Source organism: Kogia breviceps, chromosome 10 (genome assembly GCF_026419965.1).
Source record: "Kogia breviceps isolate mKogBre1 chromosome 10, mKogBre1 haplotype 1, whole genome shotgun sequence".
Taxonomy (NCBI): Eukaryota; Metazoa; Chordata; class Mammalia; order Artiodactyla; family Physeteridae; genus Kogia; species Kogia breviceps.
In genome coordinates, this window is record NC_081319.1 from 72,635,213 (window position 1) to 72,653,301 (window position 18,089).

Here is an 18,089-nt window from a genome sequence, read left to right on the forward strand (position 1 = left end):
TTCTTTTCTTGAGAAAGAAAAATCACTGTATGAAGGTATATGGGTCTCAGGCCCTCTGAGAAAAACTTCCCAAGCATCTTCCATTAATGCACATATAATTCCATAAATCATAACAGTTGTTCAAATTATTATTTATCTATTGACTTTGAAATAATTAAATAATCAATAGTTTGAACTTTAAATGTTTTTACCCTTTGGGAGTAGAGAAATGCATGTCCCTTTTTTAGTTTAAAATCAGTAAGACTGTTCACCTTTATGTGACTAAGTGACCACTAAATTTTATTGCAGATGTGTTTTAAATATTTGGTAAATTTATTTGTCTTCTGGATTTGTAGGTTGGGCTTCTGGGACTTCAGATGTTGTGGACACATGATTCAGAAGAGGCTTTAAATAATGCAAAAGATGACAGGAAAATCATGCAAGTAACCAATCAGAAATTTTTGGATATTCTAAATACTCTAATTGGTCAGACAACACATGACCTGAGCAAGTTTGATAGAGTGAAATTTGAAACTCTAATTACCATCCATGTGCATCAGAGAGATATTTTTGATGACTTGGTAAAGTATCATTTTTGTCTTAATTTAAAATAATTTAGTATACTAATCAATAAGTTAGTGTTTCTAATAATGAACAGTTAAGTGTTATATGTATTTCTTAACTTATATGAACTTTCCATCTGCTTGGTCCTTTTTCACAACTATCCAGTATAGTTGTATAGTTGTAGACAACTAAACAATGTCTACAAATATCTATATTTGGAAGTTTTAACAATCATATGTGTATATTCACCTTTGGCATTCTGAAAGTCTGGAATCAACTGATGTGATTTGAACTATTTGTTTCATTAAACCAATAACGAGGGATGTGATATAATTTAGGTGGGCTTGGTCATGAGTTATGATAATGTTAGTTCATAACTTAGCCCCTGTACAGAGAGGGCAAGGAGAACCTGAAGAGAGAGGCATGTTACTCCAGGTTGGTAGGTGGAAGTTTTAATAAGCCAGGAAGTTTACTCATGAGGCTTGTCTTGGGCAACCACAAGCAGAGTAGATCTCTGCATTTGTCTGCCAAAATTTTCTAAGTTTATATAGAGGCCTTAACTGTCACATATACCATCTAGATGGTCTCAGCAACACATTGCTCTCTCAAGGCTGCGTCCTTGAAAACAGCCCCACTGTGGGAACAGTGGGCAGAATGTCCATCCCAAGGACAGGGAAGGGGATGAGAAGCCTCCAATTGCCTGCATCCATCCAGCTTGTGGGTCAACCTGCGGTCATGTCTTCTAGATTACCTCTTCCAACAGATGAGCCAACTGTGAAAGAAGTCCAGATTGAATAGAACCAAGCTTCAGGGAACTCTCATGGCTGTTCAATTGATAGTGTCCAACAGGGCATCATGGGCTTGCTTTGGGCCAAGTTCTTCAGGGTGGGAGGAAGAGGGATGATATTTGAATTCCCTTTGGAAATAGAAACCTAACCAGTGGTCTTGAGCAGTAGTTATCTGTTATGAGGGAGGGGCCCCAGGTGGCTTTGATATTGCACCATTTGACTAGTTTTGTCTTTAACTACCACTGCTTTATTCTATTTGATTTTATCTATCTTTTAGGCATCTTTTTCCTTCATCAGAGACACATAATTCATGCAACTTGGGGTGCTTTTTGAGAGACTATGATCCCAGGCTACCTGTTTCAAATTTGTATCAAAAGTTCTGATCAGATAAGTTGTATTTATTGAAGATTGAAGGACATGTAGTCTGTCTATTCCCCTGTAATCTAGATCCTTCTTTCTCAAAGTGTTGTATGACAATCAGTTGCATTGGGCCTCACCTAGGAGCTTGTTAGAAAAGCAGAATCTTCAGCCTCCCCACCAGACCTACTGAACCATAATCTGCATTTCAGTACGATTTCCAGATTCATATGTGTATTAAAGTTCAGAAAACACTGTTCTTGGATTTCTCTGGTTCAAGCTAACCATCAAAAAGCCGCATACTCAGACCACATTGCTTTGGCCTTCTACAGATTTGCTTTCACTGAATTGCAATTACCATTATACTTTGGCTTTCCTTGAAGTCCACTTCAAGAAACGTTCATATGGAATCAATTACTGTACCTGCTATGAATGTACTATTGAGGATATCTATACATCTCTCACTGACTCTTAAAGCTGACGTCTCATAGAAGAAATTTCTTTTTAAAATCAAATGCTCAGCACATCTTTACTTTCTGTACAGAATGGATTTTTTTAAAAGAAAATATACACACAGGGCTTCCCTGGTGGCACAGTGGCGCAGTGGTTGAGAGTCTGCCTGCTGATGCAGGGGACGCGGGTTCGTGCCCTGGTCTGGGAGGATCCCACATGCCGCGGAGTGGCTGGGCCCATGAGCCATGGCCGCTGAGCCTGCACGTCCGGAGCCTGTGCTCGGCAAAGGGAGAGGCCACAACAATGAGAGGCCCGAGTACCAAAAAAAAAAAAAAAAAAAAAGAAAGAAAATATACACACAATTAAGACTATGAAACTGTTTTCTTTTTGTCTTAATTGCTACTGAACTCATGGTCAGTTTGCATTCCAAGTAAAATGAGATCTCATGGCCAGCATATATGCATTTTATTTTTCCATGTATGATACTTAGAATAGACTGATGTACAGTAACAACTCAGTAAATATTAGCTATTCTTCTTTACTTTTTCCTCCTCCACCCCCTCTTTACCATCTTATTGGATTGTTGAAAGTAGCTAGCTGACCGCATCTCCATGGCTGAGGGTCCTGTGTTAGAGAACAGAGTCCCTGGGGGTGGTACTGGACAATGTTACCTGAAAGCAGCTCTTTTAAGATGATGAATACAGACTGCATTTTAAGAGGGAAGATAGGAATTCTTAACTGGAGGGGGAAGCAAGATCATAAGCAATGAAACAACAACAAAATGCAAGATGGTAAATAGCATGGAGACTTGATTAGATGGAGAACTGAGCATTGTACAGTTGCCAGAGTCCGTTTTTTAGTGTCAAATGACCTGGAAGTGGGCCCTGGGTTGTGGAGCAATGAAGGGGAGCACTTGCCACTTCCTATGTTGGTTCCCCTGAGTGGGCAGGACTGGGGTTTCTCCAGGTTTGCTGATGCAAAGTCATGAAGCACTGTAGAATGTGGTGGCGGGGAGACGTTGTTCCTAAACGTGCTCACCCGGTTTCTATCTCTTGCATCCATGGTGGTGGGAGCCCAGTACCTCTTGCCCCATGGGTATAAGCTGATGACTGGGCAGATTGATTGGTTTGGCCACAATGCTGGTGCAAGAAGTCATGTGTGCATGTATATGACCATGCATTTCTCTGCTTAATCCCTTCCCATTTCTCATGGCTTCCCATTGCCATGAGAGCAATGCCCAACCTCTTTCCTCTGCCCTGTGAAACCTCAGCTCTCACTCTTTCTCCAGGGTCCTGGATGCCTCAGCTGTACTGAACTTCTTTCAGTTTCTTGAACATGCCAGTCAGATCTTCTGGGTCTTCATCTAGAATGTTTTGCCCTCCCACGCCTCCATCACCCCTTCTGTTTTATTTCCCTGGCTAATTCCTACTATTTTTGCAGGGTTTAGTTTAGATGTTTCTTTCTCCAAGTATCCCCCTCAGACCTTCTAGACTAGGTGAGGTCTTCTTGCTTCATAATTTCATTACCCTGAGTTTCTTTTCCTACTTTATTGCAACTACTTGTTTATCTGATTGTCTTTTGTCCTCTTCTGTCAGCTCCAGAAGGCAGGAACCATGTCTGTCTTTGTTCATCCATCACAGTGTCAGGCCCAAGGAGGGACTCAGTAAATAAATGAATGAGAATCAATTCATGAATGAGTGAATAAAAACTGCCCACATGCTTGTGTTTTATGCTACTGCAATGCAGTACTAATCTCTTTGTATTTCATGTTTTTAAGGTTAAAATGCATATCAAATCAGTTACTGATTTTGAATGGCTAAAACAGAGTAGATTTTACTTTAAGGAAGATTTGGATCAAACAGTGGTGTCTATTACAGATGTTGATTTTATTTACCAGAATGAATTTCTGGGATGCACTGATCGTCTTGTTATCACTCCATTAACAGATAGGTAGGAAACTCCATTTTTATTATCCCATTTTTGTAATTAAGTCATGTGCTTAAAATTGTTTTAAAATTGCATTTGAGGGACTTCCCTGGTGGCGCAGTGGTTAAGAATCTGCCTGCCAGTGCAGGGAACATGGGTTTGAGCCTTGGTCCGGGAAGATCCCACATGCCACGGAGCAGTTAAGCCTGTGCACCACAACTACTGAGCCTGCACTCTAGAGCCCGCGAGCCACAATACTGAAGCCCACTTGCCTGGAGCCCGTGCTGTGCAACAAGAGAAGCCACCGCAATAAGAAGCCCGCGCACCACAACGAAGAGTAGCCCCCGCTCATCGCAACTAGAGAAAGCCTGTGCACAGCAACAAAGAGCCAAGGCAACCATAAATAAATAAATTAATTTTTAAAAATTGCATTTGAAATGTTAACAAAAGTATTGCTATCGTGTGGGGTCCGTGCTAGCTCATCAAAGTCTAACAATGAAACAACCATCATTGTTAGTTAAATGCACATATACATTACATTTTTATAAAATAGAAAAAGATAAAAGCACACTTGAATGTTGACTATGAGTAATTTAGTAATGAAGATTAGATTGCAAGATGGAGAAAGGTCTCCAGAACCATAAAGGGGGTCATTAGAATTGCAAAGAAGGAAAGCACCTTGGAGGTGGTCTAGTTTAGTCTCCTGGTTTTTCAAATGTGGAAATTAATACCTAAAGTGATGTTTCTTGGACAGGTCTAAATAATCAGTCAGTGGCAGATCCCCTCACCATTCTTTGCAATGTAGGACACTAGACAAGAGCTGGGTTTTTTTCATCTTTATATGTCTCGCAATTACCTGGTTCCACATGCTGTGCATAGAAGACAATACACATTTGTAGAATTGACTTAAACTGGGTCATAGAACAATGAATTCTGCTGTTACTTTAAATTGGGCTGCCCCCAGGTAAAATTATGATACAGCCAAATTATATCTTCAACCTCCTCTAGACACATCCAACCTCCCTTGATATGCCCAGTCTCATCGCAGCGTAAATTTTTCAGGGTGTTTTCCCTTCCATCGATGTTTATGTATAAAGCTTCATGTCTTATGAAGCTTTACTAAGTTTGCTTAGATCTGAAGTAAATATAACTGAAGCTGGATTAGAGATACAAGGAGATTCATTATATTGTCCTTTACATGTGTCTAAATGAGCAAAACATTTCATAGGAAAACGATTTACTTGGAATGGTGTGCTGGAGCTGGGTTGTACCAGCTTGCAAGAGCCAACGTCATGCATCTCTTCCCAGTTTTGTGCTATCACATTGGTAGCTTGTTATCAGCCATGGTGGAAGTATTTATGTCACAGAAATCAGCAGACATAAAAATCAGATTTAGGAAGTTCCCTGGTGGTCCAGTGGTAGGACTCCACGCTTCCACTGTAGAGGGCACTGGTTTGATCCCTGGTCAGGGAGCTAGAATCCCACATGCCATGTGGCATGGCCAAAAAAAAAAAAATCAGATTTCTTTTTGTTCCTGGAGAGCCCATTGTTAAACATCTGCCAGTACACTGCTGCTTATTTGGTTCTCTGACTTAGGATTTATCATGACCACAATGGAAGGAAGGCCTGCAGGTTTTTTACGTCAGAGTTGAGTGTTTTTGCAAACACTGTATTACTTCTAATGACTATCAGATACTCCAGCCTTGTTTGGTTGCCTGCGTCTTATGTGGGCTGCTCAAATTCTAAAACAAACAGGCTCATTCCAATCACACTGGACTTTTGCTTGTGCTTTACTGTAACATGTGTTATCCCATATTCACAATGCTTTATCTCATTCACTTTCGCAGATGCTATATCACTTTGGCACAGGCTTTGGGAATGAACATGGGAGGGGCTCCAGCAGGACCTGCGGGCACTGGCAAAACAGAAACTACGAAAGACATGGGAAGATGCTTGGGAAAATATGTGGTCGTGTTTAACTGCTCAGATCAAATGGATTTCAGGGGGCTCGGAAGGATTTTTAAAGGCAAGTGTCAAACACTTATGTTTGGTGAATTTATTTTTATTGCAATTAAATGTTATTTTCTGATAGAAGTCTAAAATGATAGTATCCCATATAACTAAAATTTATATAGGTTGATACATGTGATATTGCCATTTTTCTGGGTCAGAATGGCTAGATATCATCAGTTTAATATTGTTCAGTACTATTGCTGGCATTACAGTCCATGAGTTGAATGTGTATTGGATTATGAAAATGGAATCAATTTATTACTGCCTGAAACAATGGTGGAGGAGATAAGATCAGGATAGCAAACTGATTACACATGTGACTTCCCTTCCTGCGTTAAATCCCATTGAAATGAAAGATTTTTATTATTTATTTATCTACGTATTTTTGGCCACACTGTGTGGCTTATGGGATTTTAGTTCCCCTACCAGGGATCGAACCTGGGCCCTCTGCAGTGAGAGCATGGAATCCTAACCACTGGACCACCAGGGAATTCCTGAAAGATTTTTAAAAAGGATGGTAACATTAGAAAACAAGAAGGGAGGGGCACCAGCAGATGGGAAATTTTGAGAATATCTGGAAAGATAGATAGCAGGTGGTTTCATATGGGCAAAGAAAAAAGATTAGAGAGCACTTCAGTCTTAGAACTCAGTGCTCTGTGGTCTTCCTTTGGTGATCGCATGCAGACCCAAACTTTAAATACTGTCTAAGTGATCAAATTTACATGTTTAGCTCAGACTTACCCTTGAAACTCTGGATTCACATAATACAACTGATATCTACTCCTTGACATCACCACTTAAATATCTAACAGGTCCAGATTCACTGTATCCAAAGCCAAGCTCCTGGTCTTCCCTCCCTGTATCTACTTCTTCCTCAGCCTTTCCTGACACACTACACACCCACTCCATTCTTCCAGATACTTACACACAAATCTTTTTTTTTTTTTTTTTTTTGTGGTTTTTGTGGTATGCGGGCCTCTCACTGTTGTGGCCTCTCCCGTTGCGGGGCACAGGCTCCGGATGCGCAGGCTCAGCGGCCATGGCTCACGGGCCCAGCCGCTCCGCAGCATGTGGGATCTTCCCGGACCGGGGCACGAACCCGTATCCCCTGCATCGTCAGGCGGATTCTCAACCACTGCGCCACCAGGGAAGCCCCACACAAATCTTTGACTTATCCTTTACAGCTCTCTTTCTCTCATACTCACATCCAACTGTCAGCAAACACTATTAGCTCTACCTTTAAAATACATCCAACACCAGCCACCTTCTATTATCCCCACTATCATCCTAGTTCATGCCAATCATCATCTCTCCCCAGTGCTATTCCAATAAGCCTCCTAATTGGTCTCCCTGAGTTTACCCTTGTGCTCTCCATTCTAATCTCAAAACTGGTTCCTTCCAATTGTAAGTCAGATCATGACACTCTTCTGCTGAAAGCTGGGCACTGGCCTCACTGAGAATAAAAGCCGAAATCCTTATGATGATCCTGTATTGTTTTATACAGTCACACCTGCTCCTTCCCCATTGCATGGCTGTGACCTTCTGACCTCATCTCCTGATACTGTCCCCTCACTCTCTCTACTACAGCCACTTTGACCTTTGTGATGTTTCCCAAACATCCTGAAGTACACTCCCTCCTCCATGTGATTGCTATTCCTTAGATTCTTCTCCCAGATATCCATCCACATAGCTCACTTGATAAAGGCCGTCCCCAGCAAACATCATACTATTGAAAATTTGAAAGCATTTTCCTTGAGATGAGATATAAGATGAGGATTTCCATTACTATTAGTTCTGCTTATCACTGTATTCTGTATCCTGCCCAGTTGCAGTAAGGAACAACAACAGTGACGACAAAAATACAAAGACTGGAAAGAAATAAATATAAAATATAGTTATTTACAAAGGATAAGGTAGACAGTAAAGAAAATTCAACAAAACTATAGAAAGTAGAATTTAGCAAGTTCACTTGAATATGAAGTCAACACAAAATAAATTTTATTTTAATTAACCACGCACAAAAAAAAAGAAAATGAAAATTTCAGAAAGATATCATTTAGCACATAATTAAGAGAGTGTGGTATTTGTGTAGGGGTTGATAAATAGACCAGTGGAATATGGTAGAGAATGCAGAAATAGGCCAGGGACACTTGACATATGGAAAAGGTGGTATTGAAAACCAGTGATGAAGAGATAGACTTTGCAATAAGTCATTCTGGTACAATAGATGATTAATATTTAACAAGGGAAATTGGATCCCTATAACATGTATAAAAATCAGTTCTGGGGATTAAACGCTTAGATGTGGTAGGCAAAACATATATAGCTTTTAGAAGGTAATAAAGGCAAATATCTTTGTTCTCAGAGTAGAAAGGGACTTTTTATACAAAAATTACAAACTATAGAGAAAAGATTGATACATTTAAACAGGGTAAGAGAATATCCCTGTAATAGATACCATGGGATTGCTCATCCAGCTCTTATCTTTAATTACCTGCCTGTTGGATATATATACACTGAACAGTTCAGATTTGAACTGAGCAGGTCCACTTATACACAGATTTTTTAAAAATTAATTAATTAATTTACTTTTTGGCTGAACTGAGTCTTTGTTGCTGTGTGCGGGCTTTTCTCTAGTTGCAGTGAGTGGAGGCTACTTTTCCTTGCGGTGTGTGAGCTTCTCATTGGGTGGCTTCTCTTGCGGAGCACGGGCTCTAGGCGCACGGGCTTCAGTAGTTGCGGCCCTCGGGGTCAGTTGTTGTGGCACACGGGTTTAGTCTGCGGCACGTGGGATCTTCCTGGACCAGGGCTCAAACCCACGTGCCCTGCATTGGCAGGTGGATTCTTAACCACTGCACCACCAGGGAAGCCCTACACAGATTTTTTTAAACTAAATACATACTATAGTACTACACGATCTCAGGTTGGTTGAATACCTAGATGTGGAACTGTGGATATGGGAGGGCTGACTGCAAAGTTATATATCGATTTTTGACTGTGTGGAATGTCCATGCCCCTAACCCCTGCGTTGTTCAAGGGTCAGTTGTGCGTGTGTGTGTGTGTGTATACATATATATATATATATATATATATATATATATATATATATATATATATATATAATTTTACAGTCTTTTGTGATGCATCTCTAAGAAGGAGAAAAAAATAAGCTACAGACTGAGGGAAGATATTTTAACCTGTATAGCTGACAAAAGATTAATATCCAGCATTAAGAAGGATTTTCTTTGGACTTCTCTGGCGGTCCAGTGGTTAAGGCTCTGCGCTTGCACTGCAGGGGGCAGGGGTTCAATTCAATCCCTGGTTGGGGAACTAAGATCCCTCATGCCTCATGGTGTGACCCAAAAAAAGAAAACAAAAAAAGAAAGAAAGAAAAAGAAAGAAATATTTTCTTCAAATCATTAAGAAATGCAAAACAATAATGGTATAGCATTCTCACTCTTGCCAATTGGTAAGTATCAACAAGTCTGACAAACCACTGTTGGTAAGGATGTTTAGAAACTAACCCTTGGTCTGTGTGTGTAAGTTGGTAGCACTGCTTCAGAGAACAGCAAATAAATCAAATTTATTAATTTGATTATATACTGTATGTATTTATACTGTATATGTACAGTATTTTATAGATATATAGAAAAATAGATACACACACAACAAATTTTGAATGAGCAAAGTACGTAGCATTTGTGAACACATGCATAAGAGCAATAGTTTAAAAACATGCATAGGAACCGTTGACATCAAATTCAGGATAGAAGTTACCTCTGGAGAAGGAGGAAGTGTGGATCCAAGAGAGACATACATGGACTTGAACCGTAGTTCTAATATTTTATTCTTTAGGATGAAATCTGAAGCAAAATTGTTAAGATTTGATAGGTGGGTACATGGGTGTTCATTATATTATTCATTATAATTGCCTGTCCTTTAAAAAATATTAAACCCAAAGAATCACTTTTTAATCAAAGAGAAAGTTCTTCTGTGGATCACTCCTGGCTTAAGGGTTGAAGATGGTTGAGAGAAGCAGACTAGAGCACCAGGTAAATCCTAGAATGGCAAAACTATAGCAGAAAGCAGAGAAAAAGAAAAGGAAGTGGCTATCTCCAGTATTTTTCCTCCATGTAAAAGATCTGAAGTGGGAGTCCTGACAAAGATTAGTGCCAGGTGGAGGCTTGTGCCAGAGAGGCAAGCACTGCACCAGGTCAGACCTCATGCTCCAGACCCAGCGGGTAAGCTCTCCTGCCTCTCTCATCCCTTCCCCCAAATTGCCAGAGGCAGCCATGCATCCTGCAAACAGGAATTTGCATTTGGAATGAGGAAATACACACATATGAAGAGATAACCAAGTATCATAAAATATTTGAAGGCATTAAGGAGGCACAAACAGCAAAGAGACCTACTGACCACTTAACTGATTAATAGAGGAAACCAAAGAAAATGCAAAAGTAACTAAAATTAATGGCTTCAGAGAGATTCAAGAATTTACCATATACAACCAATTAAAGAAAAAATAAGATGCTATGAAAAGAATAACAATTGGAATAATCAGAAATTGAAAATAAAAATTGAGAAAAAACAAAAACAAAAAACCTCTCTGGAGTTGGAATATCTAGCCAAGAGAATACATTGCAAAAAGAAATGGAAAGTTTGAAAGAAAAATTTAAGGGCCATAGGGATAGATATATAAGTTCCAATATCCACATAATGGAAATTCCCAAAGGAGAGAGAATAAACTGTGTGGGAGGTTAGGTGGGGGGAAGCAATAATAAAAGAAAGAAGAGCATTTCATGCAATTGAAGATAATGAAGGTTTTCATCCTTAGAGAATAGACAGGAGCAATGTTCCCAATATCCAGGTCTTCATTCTTGCTGGGTTTTATAAGAAATAAACATCCTTTTGACCATTCTCTGTTTCACCTAGCTTCCTGGCATTTCTCTCATTGCAACAAGAAAGGAACAGAGTGATCTGACCCAGACGGGGCATCCGTTATTTTGTTAATTTCCCCCAATATTATGGCTGCTTCACACCTATCCCCACTGGAGGTGGCACATCAAGACTGAATCAAATTTTTGTCACCCTTCAGCATCCCTGGTGTAATGATGTGCCTGTACTTTCATTTTGGCAGTGTACTATTTTTATTGTTTTGGTGATGATGTACAAATAATTAAACCTTTGTATATCACTGGAATTAACTTAGTCTTTGTTAACAGCCAGGTATGAAATTTACATAAATTGTATTTCAATATAAAATTGTTTGAGAGTGCTTTGGAGAAATGATTGCCATCAAGAAGATATATTACAAAGTAAAACTTATCAGATTAACTGTTTTTCATACCAGGTCTGGCACAGTCAGGTTCTTGGGGCTGTTTTGATGAGTTTAACAGAATTGAATTGCCTGTATTATCAGTGGCAGCCCAACAAATTTACATTGTTTTGACAGCAAGAAAAGAGAGAAAAAAACAGTTCATTTTTTCTGATGGTGATTGTGTTGATTTAAATCTAGAATTTGGAATCTTCTTAACAATGGTGAGAACATAGGTTTTATATATTTTAAAATTTTTTATTGAAGTAGTATAGTTGATTTACAATGTTGTATTACTTTCTGGTGTACAGCAAAGTGATTCAGTTTTATATTTGTATACTTTTTCGTATTCTTTTCCATTATAGGTTATTATATAAGATATTGAATATAGTTCCCTGTGATATACTAAGACCTTGTTTTTATCTATTTTATATATAGTAGTTTGTATCTCTAATGCCAAACTCCTAATTTATCCCTCCCCCACCCCCTTTCCCCTTTGGTAACCATAAATTTATTTTCTATGTCTATGTGAGTCTGTTTTTGTTTTGTAAATAAGTTCATTTGTATCATATTTAAGATTCCACATATAAGTGATATCATATGATATTTGTCTTTCTCTGTCTGATTTACTTCACTTAGTATGATAATCTCTAGGCCAATCCATGTTGCTGCTAATGGCATTCTTTCATTCTTTTCACCTCCTTGGTCAGGTTTATTCCTAAGTATTTTATACTTTTTGATGTGATTTTAAAAGGGATTGAAGAACATAGGTTTTAAATGCAATTTATTGGTTTAATTTTTACAGACTCAAATAAAAGTAAGCATATATTAGTGGGTAAATGACTGACAATCCACGAGTCAGAGTATAGTCCCTGTTATAGGAGGTTTTTTTGAGTAGTAAAAATAATCCAGACAGAAGATAAAATAGTGATATGTTAAAGATAAAAATAGCTACTGTTTATTGAGCACTAATTTTGTGTAAGGGGATGGGCTAAATATTTTATGTATTATATCAGACAGGGGGGAAGCTACAATAACAATCCCTCAAATTTTAGTGGTTTAAAACCTCAAGGATTTATTATTCTCTCATGCCCATGTCCACTTCGGGATGATGGTGTCAGGGTGGAGAGGGCAGGGAATGCTTTACATGTCCTTACTCTGGTACTGTCTCAATCGTTACTGGTTGCTGTAGCAAAGGAAAAAGAGAACAAGAAGAATTATGCTATGGTTCTTAGGGTTTCTGTCCAGAAGTGACACAGGTCACAACCATTGGTTAAAACAATTTACTTGGCCACACCTAACTCTGAAGGGTCACTGAGGTATAGTCCCGTAGTATTTTGTACGGCGGATATTTTATAACCAAGACACCCGAGGCTCAGGGAAATTAAAAAAACTTGCTCAAGTGACACAGCTAGTTAGAGAAAGATGTTATTGTCTGTCTAACATCAAAACCTGACTACTTAACCTCTACACTTGGCTTTTCTCTGACACTTAATAAAGGGTGATAGAAATGATTTAAAATTTCCAAAATAATTCAACAAGGTCCTATACCAAAGAATTGTAACAAATTCAGTTACCGTGTGATTGAGGGCAGAGCTTTGTGATACAATGTTGTAAAGACAGAAAACCAAAGGCATGAATAAATAGAGGTGTTTATAAATTGGAGAAATGAAGTTAATGTTGAACTGGTTTTACTTAATGCTTTTAAATGATCTCTATTCTGTTAAGTCTCTAAGTCGCAAGATAATACAAGTACTCTGAGTTTTAAGTGTCCTGAGTGGATAAAGATAAATTATAGGAAGAAAAGTCAGAAAATTTTCTGATAAGCTTTAATGTAAGCAAACAACCAGTTAAGCAGTTGGGGGTAAATATTAAGAATCCTGACGTGATCAGTTATAACTCAGGAAATTAGACGAAGAAGTTTACTTAGTGTGATGCTGTGGCTCAGAAGCATTTAAAAGAATCTTAATGTTCCCTTTGGATTAAGAATAATACTGAAATATCAATTAGATAATTGCATTAGGCTGTGAATAACTGAGACATGAAAAATAGTGGCTTAACATCTAAGGATGTATTCTCTTAAGAGCCTTCAGTGTTTCCACACCATCACCGTTTCCATCTTCAACACCACCTTATAACCCAAGGTGCTACAGAAGCATCTCTGTTGCAGCCAATTGATTGAATCAACTGCCTTCAAACAGACATCAAGGATATTTCATACACTGTGTCCCTTTGTGACTCACAGTGTAGAATTTAGTCACACCAGCTGCAAGGCAGGCTGGAAATGTGGTTTTAAACCTGGGTGATGATGCACCCAGCTTGCAACTGCGGTTCTGTGCCTAAGGATGAAAAAAAGGAGTATTGACAGGCAGCCAGTAATGTTTGTATTCCCAGCACCTAGCAAGTTATCTGGCCTATTGACAGTGTCCAGTATTCCTAAAATAACTGCCTCCTCTTTGCCTTACTTGCCTTTGAACCCTCTAACCTTTCCCTTGGGACTTTTGGTTCTGACCTGTCCTCAGACTTTTGCTACTTATTAGCTTCCTTTCCACTTCTACTTTTGTCCTTTTCAATGTTTTTCTCAACATTCCAGTCTTTATTTCCCTCTATTCCCATGTTTTGTTTTGTTTTTTTTTAAATGGTACTTTGTCAGCCACAGAACCCTATAATTCTGACTGCAAAGGATAATTAAAGAGATGAAATAAAAATTACCTAAGTAAACTGATGAAGTTTCCTTCTCTTTCGATAACATATTTTAGACCATAATTACCCCAGTATTTATTCAGTTTTCTTTTCTATTTCCTTTTCTATTTTCTTAATAAATAGATACACAGATACTTAATTTTTGCTACACAGAGTGGTGTGTGTGTGTGTGCATGTGTGTGACTTTATTAGTATAACGAAAATGGAAATATGTAAGAGGGAGTGATGTGACATTAATAAATATGGATGGTCCAGTACACATTTTTGTGAAAATTGGGGCATTTTATGAATCTGATGTTTTTCAGTACCCTCTTAGAATCTGACTTAGGGATTTGAAATGTATTTGTATTCATGAAATGAAAATTATATCAACAATTAAATAATTTTAATTTTTAGAACCCTGGATATGCTGGGCGCCAGGAACTACCAGAAAACTTAAAAATTCAATTTAGAACTGTTGCTATGATGGTTCCTGATAGACAGGTATGCATCAGGATTTAAAAGCGTAATACAGTTTATGTTCTTTACCTGTTTTTCACTAAAGTTGAAAAATCTCACTGTATTAATTTTCAGATCATTATGCGAGTTAAACTTGCAAGCTGTGGTTTTCTTGAAAATGTTATCTTGGCTCAAAAGTTTTATGTACTTTACAAACTCTGTGAAGAGCAACTTACTAAACAGGTAACTTTGTATATCTGTTTTCCCCCTAGCTGAAAACTTGTTTTTTAACTTTGCGATTTTACCTTGATACATGCTAATTAGGGAGTTAAAAAATTCCTTGACTCTTTTCTAAAGTATATTTGTAATTAATTTGACCTATTAATTACGTATTTTTTAAAAAATATTTATTTATTTATTTATTTTATTTTTGGCTGCATTGGGCCTTCGTTGCTGTGCACCAGCTTTCTCTAATTGTGGCGAGCAGGGGCTACTTTTCGTTGCGGTGCACAGGCTTCTCATTGCGGTGGCTTCTTTGGTTGTGGAGCACGGACTCTAGGGTGCGCGGGCTTCAGTAGTTGTGGCTCGCAGGCTCTAGAGCGCAGGTTCAGTAGTTGTGGCGCAGGGGCTTAGTTGCTACGCGGCATGTGGGATCTTCCCAGACCAGGGCTTGAACCCATGTCCCCTGCATTGGCAGGCGGATTATCAACCACTGTGCCACCAGGGAAGCCCCCTAATTACGTATTTTTAAAACTTTCTTAATTTGAAATAATTATAGGTTCACAGGAAGTTGCAGAGAAGTGTACAAGAGGTCCTGTGCACTCTTCACCCTGCTTCTCGCAGTGTTGACATCTTATAACTATAGTACAGGAACAAAACCAGAAGATCGACATTGGTACAATAAAGAGAAATTACTAGGACTTCACCAATTTTTCATGCGTTCGTGTGTGTGTGTGTGTGTGTAGTCCTATGCAAACGTGTAGATTCATGTAACCACCACCACAGCCAACATACACAACTGTTTATCACAAGGTTCCCTCCTGCTACCCCTTTATAGCCACACTCACCTCTCTCCCAAATCCGTATAGCCCCTTGTAGCCCTAATCTTTTCTACATCTCTATAATTTTATTTCAAGAATATTACATAAAGGGAATCACATAGTATGTAAACTGTTGGTCATGCATGTTAAATGGTTGCCACTCAGACTATCAGACTGTATTGTTCTCAAAAGATATTTAAGGTGTGAACACTGTATCATACAGCTTGATCTTTCCAGAGGAGTGATCATTTTTCAGTCAAAGGAAAGGCAGGAGAAATGAGCTAATAAAACTTTGCCACTCAGACACTCCAAAACTATAGTGTTTAAGTATCAGAATATCTACCTATATGTAATACATAGTGAGTCTACATTTAGAATTTTTCAATTGAATAATCTTTTTTCTTTCTTTTCTCATCTTAGGTTCATTATGACTTTGGGTTGAGAAATATTCTATCTGTACTGAGGACGCTTGGATCTCAAAAAAGAGCCAGACCAGAAGATAGTGAATTTAGCACTGTCATGAGAGGGCTAAGAGATATGAACCTTTCTAAATTGGTATCTTTCTTCTCTGAATTAATTTCTCTTTCAGGATTTCGACCTGGCTGACAAGTGGGGGTTGGCTCATGTGAAGCTGTTAACATTAAAAATTGCAGGGAAGTGGGACTTCCCTGGCAGTCCAGTGGTTAGGCCTCCACACTTCCACTGCAGGGGGCACAGGTTCAGTCCCTGGTTGGGGAACTAAGATGCCGCATGCCATGTGGGCGCAGAAAGAAAAAAAAATATATTGCAGGGAAGTTACCACTGAGCTGAGCTTTCAGAGGAAGGCAACCCCCCTCCCCCACAAAAAAATGCTTTGTATGACCCCCATGGGCTGCAAATGCATCCTTTTATCAGTTGTGTGCCATGAAACAGGCTTCATCAGTGGGCTCCAGCCCTCAAATGTCAGTCCATTATTCATAACATAACACAGATTCTAAATATGAAAATCTGGATTCATAGGGAACCATGAAAGCTTTTTTTGCTTTCTCTGTATGTGACTAGCTTAGCTATGTCTCTCCCAAAACACCAACACCATTTCTGTTTTCCAAATATGCATTAAAAGTTTGCTGTAGAGATTATAATAATTATTTCACCGATTTCATGCTTGTCATAATTACAGCCAGGTTGTTTTAAACTGGTTGACGGACAGGTTCATGTGGTTTTTATTCAGGGGCTTCTATATGCTACGTATCATGTCCATGCCCTAGGAGTACAAGGTTGAGAAAGAAATGGATCTTAGGAGCTCGCATTCTAGTTACAAAACTAACAACTAACATCTGTGTAGTTCATGACTATTACAAAACCTATTCAGGGGTATTGTCTTGTTTGAGTCTTACAGCCACTCTGGGGGATATGGGTGGCTATCGTGCTTATTGCCATTTTCCTTATGGGAGAGGCACATGTGTAGGACTCACCCATAATCACAGTCAGTTGATAAGCTGGAACAAAAGTCCATGAGACTTTCTGATGCTAAATCCTCTGCTCCCTCCAGAGCATAGCTCACTGCCTCCATTAATAATGGTACTCCTGAAACTTCTAGACGAGAGTTCCAGAAAGTATCCAGAGACCCTCCCCCACCAGAGAATAAGGAAAACTTCAGAGGGGGTCAGCAGTTGGGCATGGGGTGATCTCGGTATTAAAGATGTGGTAAATAAGGATTGGAGTTCATTTACTCCAACCTGCTTTTTTCAAGAGAGACAGAACGCTGCTCTGATGCAGTTTTCCACCCAGTGTTGGATGAGCCAGACATGCAGGGTTACAGATCTTTTCCTAATTTAAGTGAAGTATTAATACTTTCTTCTCATGGGATTCGGACTACTATTTGTGTGTTTTTAAGGTTAGTGCATATACTTGTCTGTGGGAAGCAGAACATTCATAGGATAAAGAATTGAGATCAGACCTTGGAGCAGTAGACTGGAGAAGACCTTGAATGCCAGGGAACTTTGGGCGCAGTGCTGTACTTAATGTGGATTCCGTGGTGGTGTTTGGGAGAAAGTACTAGAGCACACACATGTGGCTAGGAGAGTAATAAAATGGTTCTTTGGGCATGAAGTGATAAGTGCTGTGAGCTTCTGCTACAAGCTTCGTTGTTGACTGAATGAGTAAATTTGTTCTCTGCCACCTTAGATTGATGAAGATGAACCCCTGTTCCTCAGCTTAATCAATGACCTGTTTCCAGGATTACAACTAGATAGTAATACTTACATGGAACTGCAAGCTGCTGTAGCCAACCAGGTTCAACTGGAAGGTTTGATTAACCACCCACCTTGGAATCTCAAACTTGTGCAGGTAAAACATTTTTAATCTGTTATCTGTATGATGCTCAGTGGGTGTTGTTAAAGATTGTCATTTGAAGAGAAGAACTTGTGAAATTAGTCTTACTTAATGTAAACGTCAAAACTAAATTAAAACACATCATTGCAAGAAGAGTCCTCAGTGAGAGGTGTTGGTCCCAGGGATGTTAGTGTGGATTTA

At 39.0% G+C, this 18,089-nt stretch overlaps 1 protein-coding gene across 1 annotated transcript in view; it reads left to right on the plus strand.

Annotated features, from left to right (window-relative positions):
• The window catches only part of DNAH8 (dynein axonemal heavy chain 8), a 338,470-nt gene that overhangs the window by 149,576 nt on the left and 170,805 nt on the right, over positions 1–18,089 (plus strand). The window contains exons 42-49 of the mRNA XM_059077211.2: positions 336–560; positions 3,919–4,091; positions 5,915–6,093; positions 11,431–11,618; positions 14,494–14,580; positions 14,671–14,778; positions 15,996–16,130; positions 17,742–17,903. Coding sequence (XP_058933194.2) covers positions 336–560; positions 3,919–4,091; positions 5,915–6,093; positions 11,431–11,618; positions 14,494–14,580; positions 14,671–14,778; positions 15,996–16,130; positions 17,742–17,903 — 1,257 coding nt within the window. The remainder of the gene's footprint in view (positions 1–335; positions 561–3,918; positions 4,092–5,914; positions 6,094–11,430; positions 11,619–14,493; positions 14,581–14,670; positions 14,779–15,995; positions 16,131–17,741; positions 17,904–18,089) is intronic.